Source organism: Dermacentor andersoni, chromosome 1, assembly GCF_023375885.2.
Source record: "Dermacentor andersoni chromosome 1, qqDerAnde1_hic_scaffold, whole genome shotgun sequence".
Classification (NCBI taxonomy): domain Eukaryota; kingdom Metazoa; phylum Arthropoda; class Arachnida; order Ixodida; family Ixodidae; genus Dermacentor; species Dermacentor andersoni.
The window spans coordinates 123998623-124012837 of NC_092814.1; the positions used below are offsets into that span (position 1 = coordinate 123998623).

The 14215-nt window shown below is 45.7% G+C and overlaps 1 protein-coding gene across 1 annotated transcript in view; it reads right to left on the reverse strand.

The window, feature by feature from the left end:
• LOC126545824 (cell adhesion molecule Dscam1-like) overlaps positions 1 to 14215 on the reverse strand; it is a 710777-nt gene that overhangs the window by 247892 nt on the left and 448670 nt on the right. The window contains exons 5-6 of the mRNA XM_055061988.2: positions 13511 to 13630; positions 7309 to 7482 (exon numbers count right to left, since the gene is read on the reverse strand). Coding sequence (XP_054917963.2) covers positions 7309 to 7482; positions 13511 to 13630 — 294 coding nt within the window. The remainder of the gene's footprint in view (positions 1 to 7308; positions 7483 to 13510; positions 13631 to 14215) is intronic.

Here is a 14215-nt window from a genome sequence, read left to right on the forward strand (position 1 = left end):
GAAGGGACCGTTGTGGTTAGCTCGCCATAGTTCCGACGTGATACCCGCAGCAAGGACAAGGAGTGTCATCGGCCGTGTCTTTGCGAAGGGCGCCCAAAATCGGAATCTGAGACGATAGGATCAGTGTGTCTCGGTACACACGCACTTGCTCTCTATCTTGGGCAACAGATGAACGAACGATGCGACACCCATAACGAGCACCTCAAGATGCAATGATAAGACGCAAGACATAAAACAAGATTAAAGATTCAAAACATTTAGGAGCACAGATTTACGATCAATCTACGATTTTTTTATTGTGCTTTCCCTACGATTTAGAACACGAAGCTTTGATGCGGCGCCATCAGTCGTCTAACGTTAAATTCCAATGGCGGAGTCGAAGCAGCCCACGGACTCCGCGAGCGAGCACTCGACTCTGGCGTAGAGCAACGCTTCCAGATCCGCGAGTGGAACACAACCTGCGCCGCCGGAGCAAGGCGGAAGCAGAAGTTCTATCACCGAGTTACCCAGGATACCTTGCGTGTTGTCATTTCCTTCCGCTGTTTGCTCCCAGCACCGTCGCACCGGTCACTTGTCTCTTCAGCGCCGTTCACCTGTTGTTTTTTTTACAGTGCGGAATGGATATCTCGCCAAGCGTGCAGCAGCTTTTGCTTCCTCGCGAGTCGTGACCGGTGGCGCCTCCCAGAAGACAAACAAACGTTGTAAAGGAAATACGTCACGCAGAGTTCCGGTCCACTCCGCCGATTTCGGCGGAGCATCTCTTTCTGCTCCCCGGAGTGACTACCGCTCTGAATCCCCTCCGACTCTGTCATTGGAACAAACTTGCTCCGAAACGAGCAGAAAAACTTGCTCCGACTCCGCCATTGGAATTCAACATAAGCTATCGCATGCTTATTGTATGATGGCTACTCTAGCGTAAGTTCAAAGTTTATACGGCACAAGACGTCGCGTTGTCTTCTCTCTTTTCTTTAGAGAAAATATTCATTGACTGATTTACGAATTGGGTTTAACGTCCTAAACCAACTCCTGAGGTTTGAAAGCACGAGGAGAACTGCTAATTAATTTTGATCATCTGGATTTATTATACATTTCTGCATTAAGCTTGCATGGAAATACGGCCTGGAATCAAACTCTTAACCTCATTCTTAACAGCAGAAGTACTAGGTGGCTTATTCTTAGTGAACTGTGGTTTGGCTAACGAATCGTAGATTGAGGCTGTTTAATGAACTCACGACACACGCACGCACGCACGCACGCACGCACGCAAGCAAGAATAGTGTGTTGGCACGGAACGAAAACAAAAACGAAAAACGAAACACAACGATATTTTTGACTGAACAAAAATGTAACCGAAACGTTATTTATTATGTTGTTTCGGAGTGAAACCGAAATATTTTTGACATGTTTTCGGTTCAAGGATAAAGTCGGCAATCCGAAACAACCGACGTCAGGCAACGTCAGAATTAGCGCGAATCTCTGGGGTCCGCATAAGCGCCTATCTCAGGAAGGAGTATTGAGAGCTATCGCGCGCACTACCCCCTCCTGAGATACTAAAATCTACCCTCTCCTGAGATACCCTACCCCCACTACCCCTTCCTGGGATACTACACTACTAAAATCTAAGGCTGCCGCTCGGCGCACCGGCATTGCGGCATCGTAGCAAAGCCCAGGGCTTGTACGCTGAAGAGCTTATCGTTTCGTTTTCTACGGGGAAAACGCTTTGTTACTGAAGTTTAACCATTAGTTTATGTTCGTTCAAGTTCGTTTTATCGGAACAGCAGTCTCGCATATGTGCTAGCACATTCGATGACATGTTCCTTCTGAGATCATGCTCAGTGCCTTGAGTCAAGGCACTGAGCATGATCACAGAATTCATAATTCACTTATTGAGAAAAACAAGTGTTATGTTTTTATCTTTGCATTGCTCCGAAATTTTTTTTTGCATGCAGACCAAAACCATTATGAACCGGTACGGGTAATCTTTTTTTCTTTCTTTCCGGAGCCAAACCGGAACGGAACATTTTAAGTAGAACGAAACAAACAGGACTAACAACATTTCGTTTCGACAACCTGCGCAAGAATGAATGGAAGCGAAGGTTTGCTAGCTTCTATTCGTTCTTGTTACATTTAACCAAAATAACCCGCAGATCATACAGTTGAATGGCCAAAGAGGTAAAGCCTGTTTAGCCATAAGCTCTATTAGCCATAAAATAAGATGTTTTTGCTTCTTGCATTGTGAACAAATCTGGAAGAAAGTCAGTGGATGACGCTTCTGACCTGGTGCACTTCTTTTTTAGCAATTGCAACGTTTCGCTTTCATACCACACTACTAATGTTTTTTTTGTCACGATTCTCATCAAAACATTTCTATAAGGTTAGCAAACTAGCAGCACTTCTTATTCGTTTATGTGGTGAAACAAAATTATCAGAAGCGGCGCACAACTAATACACATACACTGGTGTGTGTCTTGCCTGTGCTTCATTTGTGTATGTGGAAGAATTTGCGACGCACTTCTAATAGCTGTTAGCTAAACTAGTTATAAGTTAGTCATAGAACTAATCGTAAAGAAACTGTACTACGACATGAAAATGTTCTAGGGAATTTACAATGCCGGAACTATAGCAAAGCATTTTGCTTTATATTTGACATGTAACCTATAATTTTCCATACGGTACAGTGCTCTCGGTTCTCACTGCCTTCAGCTTACACAAAAACAAATTTCTCACCAATTCCATTACCGTTCTCTTTGTAGCAGTGGTTAGCTTCCAACAATCAATCTTCATCACTCTCTGTGTCGTTAGTCTTTTTATATTGGCATGAAGTTTCTGTAATGCGTGTTAAATTTATATATTCGTTTGTATATTCGTTTGTATATTCGTTTGTATTCGTTTGTATATATTTGTTTGCACATTGGACGCTACCTGAATCTTAATTTGTTGTGAAATATTGGGATATTTATAATGTTAACAAGTCTATAGCGTTTTCCCAATTAAATAGGTTTAAGGGAATGCTGTAGCGTCCCTTGTAGACTTAGGGTACGTACTCCTCGGCTCCGAGGTGTTAAACGAGAAGAGTGCAAAAACTACATTGAAAGCGATAAGGAGAAACAATTGATTACGACGCGTTCTATCAATGTTGTAATAAAGTTATGGAAAACTTGCACTGATGTAGGATCGAGGGATATAACCAAATTATCGTAAGCATGTTTTTTTTTTCTAGAACATCGAATGCGGCAGCGTATGAGAAATGTCGCGAGAATTTGAACCCCCGAAAGCACATCCAACGAAAAGAAATAAAGAAATAGAGCGTGGAAAATGGTACAAGTTTCACCACACATGGGCAGGAAAGAGCGCACAAGCAGACACAAGGCTGAAGCCTGAAAAAAAAAAAGAAAGAAAGAAAGGGTGGGGGGCAGGTCAAAACCCAGATCTCCGTCGCGTCCTCGGGTCGCAGGCGGCAGTGGGCACACGTGCCCAAGGTTTCAGTCTTATTGGGGGTAAACAGAGCGGAATAGGCAGGGAGTTGATCTCGTCGGTGCAAGCACACACGGGCGGCCCCGGGAGCGTGCGGCCTGTTCGAGCGATATTGGGTCCGAGAAGAGCGCGCGGTCGCCCATCCAGCCCCCATTGCTTACCCGACCCACTTGTCTCCTCTCGTCCCGGCTTTGTTGCCTTCCATTACTGGAGCGAGCTTGGTGGCCGTGCTTTATGGCGGAAGCCTCGGGGGTGGGCTTTCCTTCGCGAACGTGATTGGTGGCGTTCCATTTGAGGGTTAAACCCACTCGGGGTCCGCAATAAGCGCCCCAAATAGCATCTAATACATAACGTATCGTTGGAGGCGCATCTGTGAAGCGATTCTCCTTCTGCCGCTTGGCGAACAAGAACGGCCGACGCTTAAAATGGCTCCCCATGGGCAGGGAACGCGAAAGCGTGAACGGCCATCGCTATAGAGACGTTTCGCCTTGCTAATCCCCGCTGTGCGTTGAGCCAATCGTTAAACGCCCGGTCGCAAAAACGGTTCCCCCATCTTTCTATTTGTCAAATGAAGAGAAGGCAGACATAGAGAAAGAGAACTCGTAAGGTGTAGTGGTGTGGATAGGATCTTCAATTCCAACACGTCAAGGTTGGCGTTCAGAAGAGTAGACAATTGGGCAAGTTTGTTTCCCACATCTATTCACTATAATATTTGGTGAACGAACGCACATTAATAAACGAGAAGTACATTTATTATTCTCCATAAAGTGTCTTTTTTTGTACATTTCGAATACAGTGCCACTTAAGAAGCTCTGAATTGCTCTGATGTGACTAGCGAAGTACTTGAGTTTAGTTCGATACAATTTACTGCACAACGATCATACCCCTCAAGTCCTGGCTGTCCAGTACGCCGGTGATATATAGGCTAGGAGACTTGACCTCCTGGTCCCAACATGGGACTAACCAAGCAGGTGGCAACACCTTGCACAGGAACTGAATAAAGTTTTTTCTCCTGCTCCTCTTGCACAACGATATTATGCATGCTTCGCTGAATACATCGTGTGACTATTATCAGAGCCACCATTTGTCTGTATTCTACGCACTCTTTCGCGCTATATATAGCATTCACATTGTTGCATTATGTTAGTTCTCAAGATGTCTGCCCATTATATATAGGGTCCTCTGTTGTCGGGTTTTGTATTTCTTGAAATTTGGGGGGAATTTGGAGAATTTTAGAGAAGAAACACGGGAAGAAATCGGGGCGAAATTGGTGGTTTTGTTGCATGACAGCCCAAATTTCGGGACTTTTTTTAACTTTTACGAACGATTAACACAAGCAATGATGTCCTTTTGGGCACAAACGTTTTATTCAAACAAGCGAAACCACTCCCATGAAGATGTAATGGCATGTAGAGCTGCTCGCAAATCATGTGACCCACTCAACTCTAGAAATTTTCATCGTCACGCGTCGTTAGTACATTTTAGAAAAAAAAAACACATTAAAAAAACACGACAAATAAAGACTGGTTTGGCGATCTCCACTTTTTTCTCTGCACTTTTTTTTAACTCAGAAAAAGAAGTACAAAATTTAGTGCGCATGGGCATGCTTCGCAAGAGGTATGATGCTTTTCCTTATATATTGCAAGCGTTTGTTGATATGCATGATGATATGCAATGGGATCATATCTGGGTACATCCTAGACCTGTCGGGCTTTTCGTGCTTGCCCCTTGTCCTGTTTTACTGGTTTCCCATATAACATCTTACACCAGAATTAATGGCATTACCTTTCTTCGAACGTAATGTATAGTCGGGTAAACAACATCTCAACGTCACAGCTACCGTTTAAAATTCAGAGCAACGCCAGCGCTGCGTTATTCCGCTTTTTTAGCGCATTACCGCCGTTTCCAGGTATGCAATATGCGACAGGTACGATGCAATGCGCCATTGTCATATTCATTTCAACGCGACTACTAAAAAAGCAACGAGTTTTCATGCACTCAACGGTGGTGGGCGCTGAATATATCATATTTTTATATATGCCGGTTATTGCTTGAGTATTAAGCAAAAAACGACGCAAATAGCATATTGATATACGAGTATTAATACTGTTATTATTATGGTATATCCTGGCCACTTGCGCAAAATACGGGCATTAGGCTTGTAACAACTGCATTTAACATTACCATTTAAGAAGGCGACAACATTGGGGAGAAATCGGATTTAACGCAATTTTCATAATTTTTTATATTACATTACCACAAAAGAATGGGCGTGGATGGAGCAGCCGTAAAAGTTACTTGCTGTCATCCGTTGCTGGAATCTCCCATGCAGAATAATTAGTGAGAGTTGCTTATGCAGCACGTCTAGACACTAGCTGTTCTCTTTAGCAGTTAATGTTTACTTGGAAAGAACAGCGCAAACAAAAGGCAACATGCTGAAGAAAGGTGAAAGCGGTTAATACACATCGTAATGTGGCGTCAGCGCACTGTAAATTACGGACGTATTGTGAAGTGATAATGCAAACACTTTGATTAGAGGAAATAGGGCTTCGCTTGCAATGGCTATCGTCATTACATGTCGTTCGCTCTCAAAAGCGAATACTCTCGTTGTCTGTAGCATGGCAACGTTCCACTTAGCAGCGAAGCTTCCCGGAGGGGTAACAAGGCTACCAAATATCAGCACGGTGGGTGACGCCATTTCTTACGACATACCAATGCGCACACACTATCCAGGCACTTCACAATGCTGAACGCTTTTCTCTACTCAGTTGTTTATGCGCTTGACAGCGATGATGTTTTTAAGTAGACAGCAATAGTGAAGTTTTACAAGTTCCATGTCTGCGCAGTGTGTTCAACGGATCAATAGTACGTTATTTCGAAGCATAGTATAACAAGCAAATTTAGCCCTGTAGACTTTTCGATTAGGGTAAACCAGTCGACTAATAATGTCTTATTTCTTTGCCTTAGGTCAACTATTATCGCGTGGGTTTAGGCTACTTCGTGTACAATAACCCCACTTGTGACAGCGTCTATGTACGGACATTCAAAATATCCGACTTCTAGATTCCCTCCTTTACCATGGCTCTCTGTTCTTACGTACAATGTTACATGACGTGAGAAGGTTATTGACGTCAAAGACGCACGAAGACACTTGATTGTCACGCATCCACGAGTTTTTTAATGACTATGTTGGGTATTGAAATAAACGGCATTGCTGTTTCAATTTATATTAAGTTAATGAACAGTCAGCTCCCTTGGCCGTTATATAGGTCCGCAACATTGTTTATCGCAAAGACAGTGGGCTATGTTTTCGAGCTTCAGACAATTGAAGTTCGAAGCCTTTGAAGTTAAGTTTGAAGCGCGAAGGTAACGAGGTCTTGCGAAGACGCGTTAATTGAGCAAGACGTACTCAACAACTGTTGTTTGAGCGGCCTAACATTGAGGCGCATTAGAACTAACTGCTGCCGGAGCAATTAATGAAAAACGTTCCAATTGAGAAACCCTTGCGTCGATGAGCTCACAGCGGAGGAAACAATAATGCCGAATGTATAAATGGCAGGCAATTACAGCGTTTACATGCCTACGACAACGATGGAAGCTGTTATAGGAAATGGACAAATGTGCTAACTATTTTTTTTAACAGCCACAACACAGAATAATTATTGTGGCGCTATAAAACAAACATGCGATAAGATTGCACCACACCACAATCACACACTATAATCTTAAGCTGGAGGCAGGAAATATGCAATGCGTACACATTCGCACGCTGTGCATACTTCATAACTGAATAAGAGAACAGTTCGCAGGTTTGAGGAGAAAGGAAAAACTTACGTTTCACTGTTAGAAAAACAAGTTTGCTGAGGTCTTCGCCGAAGCCGTTGGAGGCCTTGCAAAGGTAGTACCCTGACTCCTCGGGTTCCAGTTGGTGAATTGAAAGAGTGCCATTCGGAAACAAGCCGTACTTGTGGCTGTTGTAGAGTGGTAGGAACTCTTCTCGAGTGGAGTCTGCGTATGAAAAAGTGAGTGATAAATGTAAAAGAAAATATAATTGCTTGTTAACGAGAAATAGAAAGATGTAGAAGGCAGAACAGTTGTGATGAAATTGATGACTCACTTCATTATTCGCACTATAATGTACTAGCACACCGTTTTTCAGACAATTTCCAAGTACATTTGATCAATGACCTTCAGCAAATACTTAGAAACTATTGATACTTCGGCTGCGCAAAATGTCTTTATGCGAAAGCATCAAATGGCCCATTGAGCGAAAAAGCCGGCGTCTGTAGCAGCGAAACGGCACCTAAATTCTCATTGGATGCGACGCCATGTCACGTGTGCGCCTCGACGGTGCAGACTGGGCGAAAGGGAACACCTGCTGCCGCGCTGGCTTCCCAGGTGTGCGTGAGGAGAGAGGGCATCGCCGCAACGCCACGTCAGCCTCACTCTTGGAATCCTGTGTTATCCGCGCGTTCCTTGTGCACGCAAGCTTCCGCCTGCGTTTTAACTTCGCCTCGGTAATCGCTACAAGAAATCAATGGACAAAAGAAACAGTAACTTTGAAAGGAAAACGTTGTCTATATTGAGTTTCGAACCTACGACCCCGCGCTCAGACGCCGAGTGTCTTCGCCACTCGGCTAAACCAACGCCTCCTAGATACCAGGCCGGTGCACTCTGCTTTATAACATTATGCTATTCGGTCCGAAATTTCCTTTGCCAAGCCCGGCGTGACGACAACGGTGAGGTCACGATAACCGCGGCTCACTCGGAAGCGTCCCCATTAGATTCTAAGGCAGTCGGGCAAGGTAGCTTGACGTCATGGACCGAAGTACGCAGGCCTTGTGACCTAGCGTCTCAACGCGCTCACTTGCCCGCGACGAGTTCGTAGCTCGAAGGACCATTCAGCGGCGTTCAATTGACTACCTGCTGCATCCCTCGGGCTGCATCTCACAACACAGGCGCCTTTTCCGCGCGCTCTCGGCCTTCGCCGAGGACTCGGCGCTTCAAAGCCGCCTGTAAACCTGCCCCACCCATGGCCTTGCCACTTCGGCTGTCGCCGCCGCGCTTTTCTTTCTTTCTCACCCATCTTTTAATTCCCCTTTTTTCACCTGTGCAGCGCGGTTGAGGTGTCCTCTGCGGAGAGACAGTTACTGCGCTGCACTTAATCCCATATTTCCATCCCCTTCTTTAGAATCTCTTTATGTACATTAATGCTTTCGCCTTCACAAGGCATCAAAAGTGCTGCCCTCTGAATTTTCTCTCTGCCACAACGAAAATTTTGATTTTTGGAGACTTTGGTTAGTGGTAATAAACATCACAGTGTGCCATGTGATGGTGGAGCAGGAAAATTGGGGCAGGTGCCGAAAATTCTACCGTAAGAAAGAGCGAGCCTCAAAAGTCCCAGTCCCCCCCCCCCCTTCCACTCCTCCCCTCCCCGCCATGAAAGGATAGAAAAGCGGAAAAAAATAAATAAGAAGGTAGGTCTATTTTGTTAGCAAGAAAATGATTAAAAATGAAACGCATTCGCTCTGAGCTGTGCTGGAAACGTGGACAATGGTGACACTCCAAGCCACTGTGGTCGCGCCTGTGAGGCGCGAGCCAGAGTAGGTCGCGAAAGTTGCTGACGAGGGCGAGTAGGTCGATTATGAACAGAAACTTGAAACTTACACCGTCGATCTGTTAAATAGACAAGGAGTCAAGAGCCATAACGTCTTTGTGGAGCGATGTTTCTTAGATGCACTGAGGAATGCACGCCATGGTGAGGAAATGTGATCATTTGTTCACAACATCCTCCCCCAGCCTAACGCTCGAGGCAGCACGCTTCTGTTGGAAGGCATGGCGAAGTACCGGAGCGTGCTAGTCCAATAGTGAGCTGAGTGCGGCTGTTGACTTCACCTAACACCAATTGCAGGAAATTATTGCAGTCTGGCAAGTTTGAGCCCTTACAGTCATGCTCCAAATCCGTGCATGAGCCCTTACGGTGGCCTCAACACTGCCTAAAGTGAGTAGTTGCCTAGATAATGTCGGGGACAAAAAGGCAGAACTTGAACCTTGGGTCTTCCTACTTTAGTGTTTGGCTTAGCCTATAAAATAGGCTGTCGAAAATGCGCACCTTTTCGCACTATATTCCACTGGACCCCGGCCTGGTCACTCTGACCAGCAATAGAGGAGAAACTCGGCGTGACGGTGGAAAACTTAGATGCAACAAGTTATTGAACAAACCCGATGTCTGTCTGTTTTTGCGATTCCCGGACACTGAGCATATCTGGCTGATTTGCAGTCTGCTGTTTACTCATTCCCTCAGGACCAATCTGGTACTTGTATGCGGATGAAGAAATCATAAGGCTATTTGTCGTCCAGATCAACTGTTCCTCCTTCTGCAATAACAAATGTGTCGTGCTTGTCTGAATTGTTCAAAAAGGTTTGTAGACTGGAGAGTCGTTGTAAACCGTTGATGGAAGTCATGATACTTGCATGATAGAAGTGACTGACTCTGTCTGTTTGGATTAGTTGTCAGGATTGCTTTGGCTTTTCAATGAAAGTAGCATTCTGGAGTTATAGCAGTCATTCACGTCCGTCCTCTTCAATCCGAGTTAGTGCATTAGTGAATCATAGGCGCTTTAATTCACATGCTGGCTGTTCGCTGAAACAATCGCCCGAATGCAAGCAGGATACGAACGGTGTTGCAAATTGTGGGTTATGGGGTTCTTGTACAATCACGGCATTGTTCTTTTCGAGGTGGCACGTCGTGCTATTAGTTATATTAACAAGCCAATACTCAGAGTCAAAGTTTCTCGTGCGCTCATCTTCTAAACGACTCGTGTCGATATAACGCTCAGTCGCCTTGCCTGAAGCTGAAGGCACCGCTTTACATTGCGGTAGACCTGAGAACTAACTTGACCAGCACGTCTTCTCTTCCTTCATACCTTAAAACAGAGTTAGCCTTCTATGTCCATGCAGTTCTATTTCAAAAGGCTGGCCGTCAGCCGTGACTTCTAAATTGCCTACCAAGCAGTATGACCACGGCTAAGAACTGTCCAACTCAGTCACAGGGGCGCATACATCGTCTTTAAATGTTTGCCTCTTTTCGTCTGGAGACCTAGAGACCGGACTGAACCGCATCGGAGCGTAATTTTGACACCATATGTGCTAAATAAAGAGGCCACCTAGAGCCAGGACGTCCGTGCAGAGCGACTGTACTTGTTGTTGGTCTTCGTTTTTAATGCGGAAGCATTCTACAGGACGATAAGCGGTGCTCTACGAATCGGGGATGTCTTGAGAAACCTCTCTCTAGCCACAATGTAATCCAGAAAACGGTAAACGTACCCTGGGTGGGAGGAGCGCTGTTGGTGATAACACTGCTGGAGAAAACTAGGAAAAGAGATGGTTTGAAAAACACTCTGCGAGTCTTGCTGGATGCACAGCACGGCAAATGAAACATTGTGCATACTTCAGAAGATGTTTCTGTGTGTACGGGGGCGAGACTAATGTGGCGCTACAATCATCATGCGCTACAATCAGTGGTTGCTGAATATCGTGCTTAAGAATTAATCATAATGACCATAATGAATACACACTTCATAGACAATGACGTCTAAAATGCCAGAGTCACACGTCATAGTTCCCTTATAGACATTCGATGATTTTTTTCCCTGCCAAACACCGTCAAAGGCGCTGGCGACACGGCTTTGCTTAGGAGGCATGGCCAGGGTCCAAGGAATGCGCTCAATGCGACAGGACGTCTGTCAAGGATGTTCGAGCGATCACGGAGGCGAACGTAGGCGGACATATTGAGGGCATTATATAGTTACATTACACTCCTGGGTCGCTCCTCACCGATTGCGGACGCCACTACTTGCCGAAAGTCGACGAGTCCTCAGCTCATGCAATACTGAGCGTCAAGTTGTCACCGCCTATCCTCCTTAGACGAATGGCCTTGCAGAACACTTACTGGCACGCTAGCTACGTACATTTCGGCAAACCATCGGGACAGGGATGTCGTTCTGACGCATGGGAACGCCGCGTATAACTCGCCCCGCCATTGCACCGCTGGCTTTTTGTCGCTCGCCGTTTATCCTACTGTTTGACCATGATCCTGTTTTGACCTTGGACGCTGTACTTCCCTCTGGACTACAGTTGTCCACTGCGTACGTCCGCGATGAAAATTTCCTGGCAGCGCCCCAATCACATTGCCAGCGTCCGCTTCATTGTTGCACAAGCTTCCCACAAGTTCCGACGATAGGCATCACAGGGGCGTCCCGTTTTCATCCAGTTCCCTCGTACACCTGCGCTCATCATATGGCCGTGTCGGTCCATAAGAAAAACTCCTGTAGCGTTATTCAGGTTCCTACCAAATCCTACGACAGCTTTCGGACGTCACTTATAAGGATGGTTCCCCGCGGCCTATCATCTGTACAGCCAAGAACCGGTGTCGTTCATGTCACCCGCTTGAAGCACTGTGTGCACGCTTTTCCTTCTCCACCTTAGATTGCTCTGGGACGGCGCTCCATTGCCGGTAGGGTTAGTGTCGTGGCGTAGAAAATCAGGGCTAGCAGACTACACATGATGAGGACGAGGTTGTGTGATTGCTGCTAGTGGTTCCTGGCGCCACCTTTCAATGCGTTCACCTGAACCTTCGGCATTGTTCATGCCTCCTGCATTAGCAAACACTTGCGGCTGCTTCCACCTCGCCACAATTTGGATATATTCTCAACAGGAGCTTTTAAGTTATCACAAAGCCACAATCTAAGCACCATCTTTTAGTGCGAGGCGGGTAAGCTACGTCTAAACGTAGGCGATGGAGTAGCGTACCGAACGTGCGGTCAACCTTTCGGTTTAATAAGAGCCAAAGGAATGGCTCTCCTTTATACAAGAATGAACAGTTTGCCTGTTCATCAAACTATATCTTTTTGTGAAGTTTCTGCCGCTGAGTGCGAAGGACATTCTGGAGTCGCTGCTTGATGCGTGCGCAGGTGTAGCTAATCTGTCTGCTACCTCATTTTCTGCGGCAGCCAAGTGGCTCGGTAGCCGTTGAAAATGACCTCGTGACCAGCTGGAGAAGCAATGGTCAATTCGTATATAATTTCGTAGATCATGGAGTGATCTACATGCCAGTAAAATTATTTTATGGCCCCTTTGTAGCCGGAATACGTCATATAGTGACGACTTTGATCACTCTTGGCAATGAATTTTTAGGCTTGTAATATTTCTAACAGCTCTGTCGCTTTGGAGGACGTCTTGTGAGGTAGACGATAACTTCAATCGACTTGATTTGCTGGAATATAGATGTCTGAAGTCGAGCTATCATTTAATGGAGAGCCATCGATGAAGACAAATGTGTAGCTCTCCTGGGTCTGGTACGCTTAAGCGCGATGAACTTTTCCTCTGAGTAGTCTATTACCGATATCTTTTTGGTTCCTGGGAAGTTCAGCGCCACAGATGGCGGTATGAGCTGCTGAGGAGGATGGTTAATATCTGGACGCAGAAAACTTTGGTATCATGAAAGTACTTCTACGTGGGCTCGTACTGTGTCCGTAATTCGGCCAGTTCTTTGAAGAAGTTTGTTTGGTAAGGATGATCGCTTGGTCGATAAGCAAATAAAGTAACCGCAACTTTCTTGAATTCAAAGAACTTAATTAGGCAGTTCTTTTGCTTCGGTGATCAAGGCTACTAAGGGCCGCACCTTGGTTCGTGGAACAGCTAGTTACGAAGATAACGACAACGACGACGCACAGCAATAACAGCAATAACAACAACGACAAAGACAACGAACACGGCAACAAACTGGAGCTCTGGCATTTCTTCTTGTTTTCCTTCTTTTCTTTTGTCACATATATTTCGCTAAGTTGGCCCCCCACAAGTAGAAGTCAAACAAGTCCAACTTCATACGCTTTTCAGACAATCGTTTGACCCGTAAGCCTTAGAATTGACCCTTTATTTAGCCCGCAAATTCAAACGCAACCGCCTCGCGGTATCTCCACACTATAACGAATGTGCCAGGCCCGCAGCCAGAATAGCCGGCGTGACGTTGCATTACCGGAGGCGATCATCCATGTGATGATGGGCTGCGGCGTTCCGGAGGCGCTGCACTGCAGCTGCACGTTGCGACCCTGCACCACGGCTGCGCTCTCCGGCTCCACATCCCACTTTGGTGGCTCTGCAGGAAACAGTAGAGAAGAAGTCAAAGAGACAAGCATCGGCCGTGCTTTGCGCCAGGCACCGAGTTTTCGACGATTGTTACTGTATTGCGCAAACTCGCCTTGAATGTGTTCACTGCCGTTATTGGCACAGATTCGGTCTCCCTTTTTTGTTCCCTTAGAGCCTTTTCGAACTCGGCAGTCTTAAGGGGCGTTCCTCCCAGTTCCTTCACAGTTACGTCTTGTTAAGTTGTTACAGGTATCGGGCCACTAGAGATTATACTTAAAGGAACACAAAAGGGATATTAAACTGGCTCGGTAAATTACAGCTCTACGTCACCAAAAATGGCAGTTCTAACCATTCTTACCAAAAATGGTAATTCATAAGCCGGAAAGGAAGCTCGAACGAAATGACAGTGGCTTTGCCACGTTGAAGTTCCCGCAACAACTTCCCGTGACGCAGTACATTTAGACAGCCCATTCTGGTGATTACAGTTCCCGTTTATCATAAAACATACGTTGCACCGTATCATCATAGGTACAAAAGACTTAAGCCAGAAATGTTGCAGAATTTTCTCCGCACAATGACGGCAGAAATAAGCCAA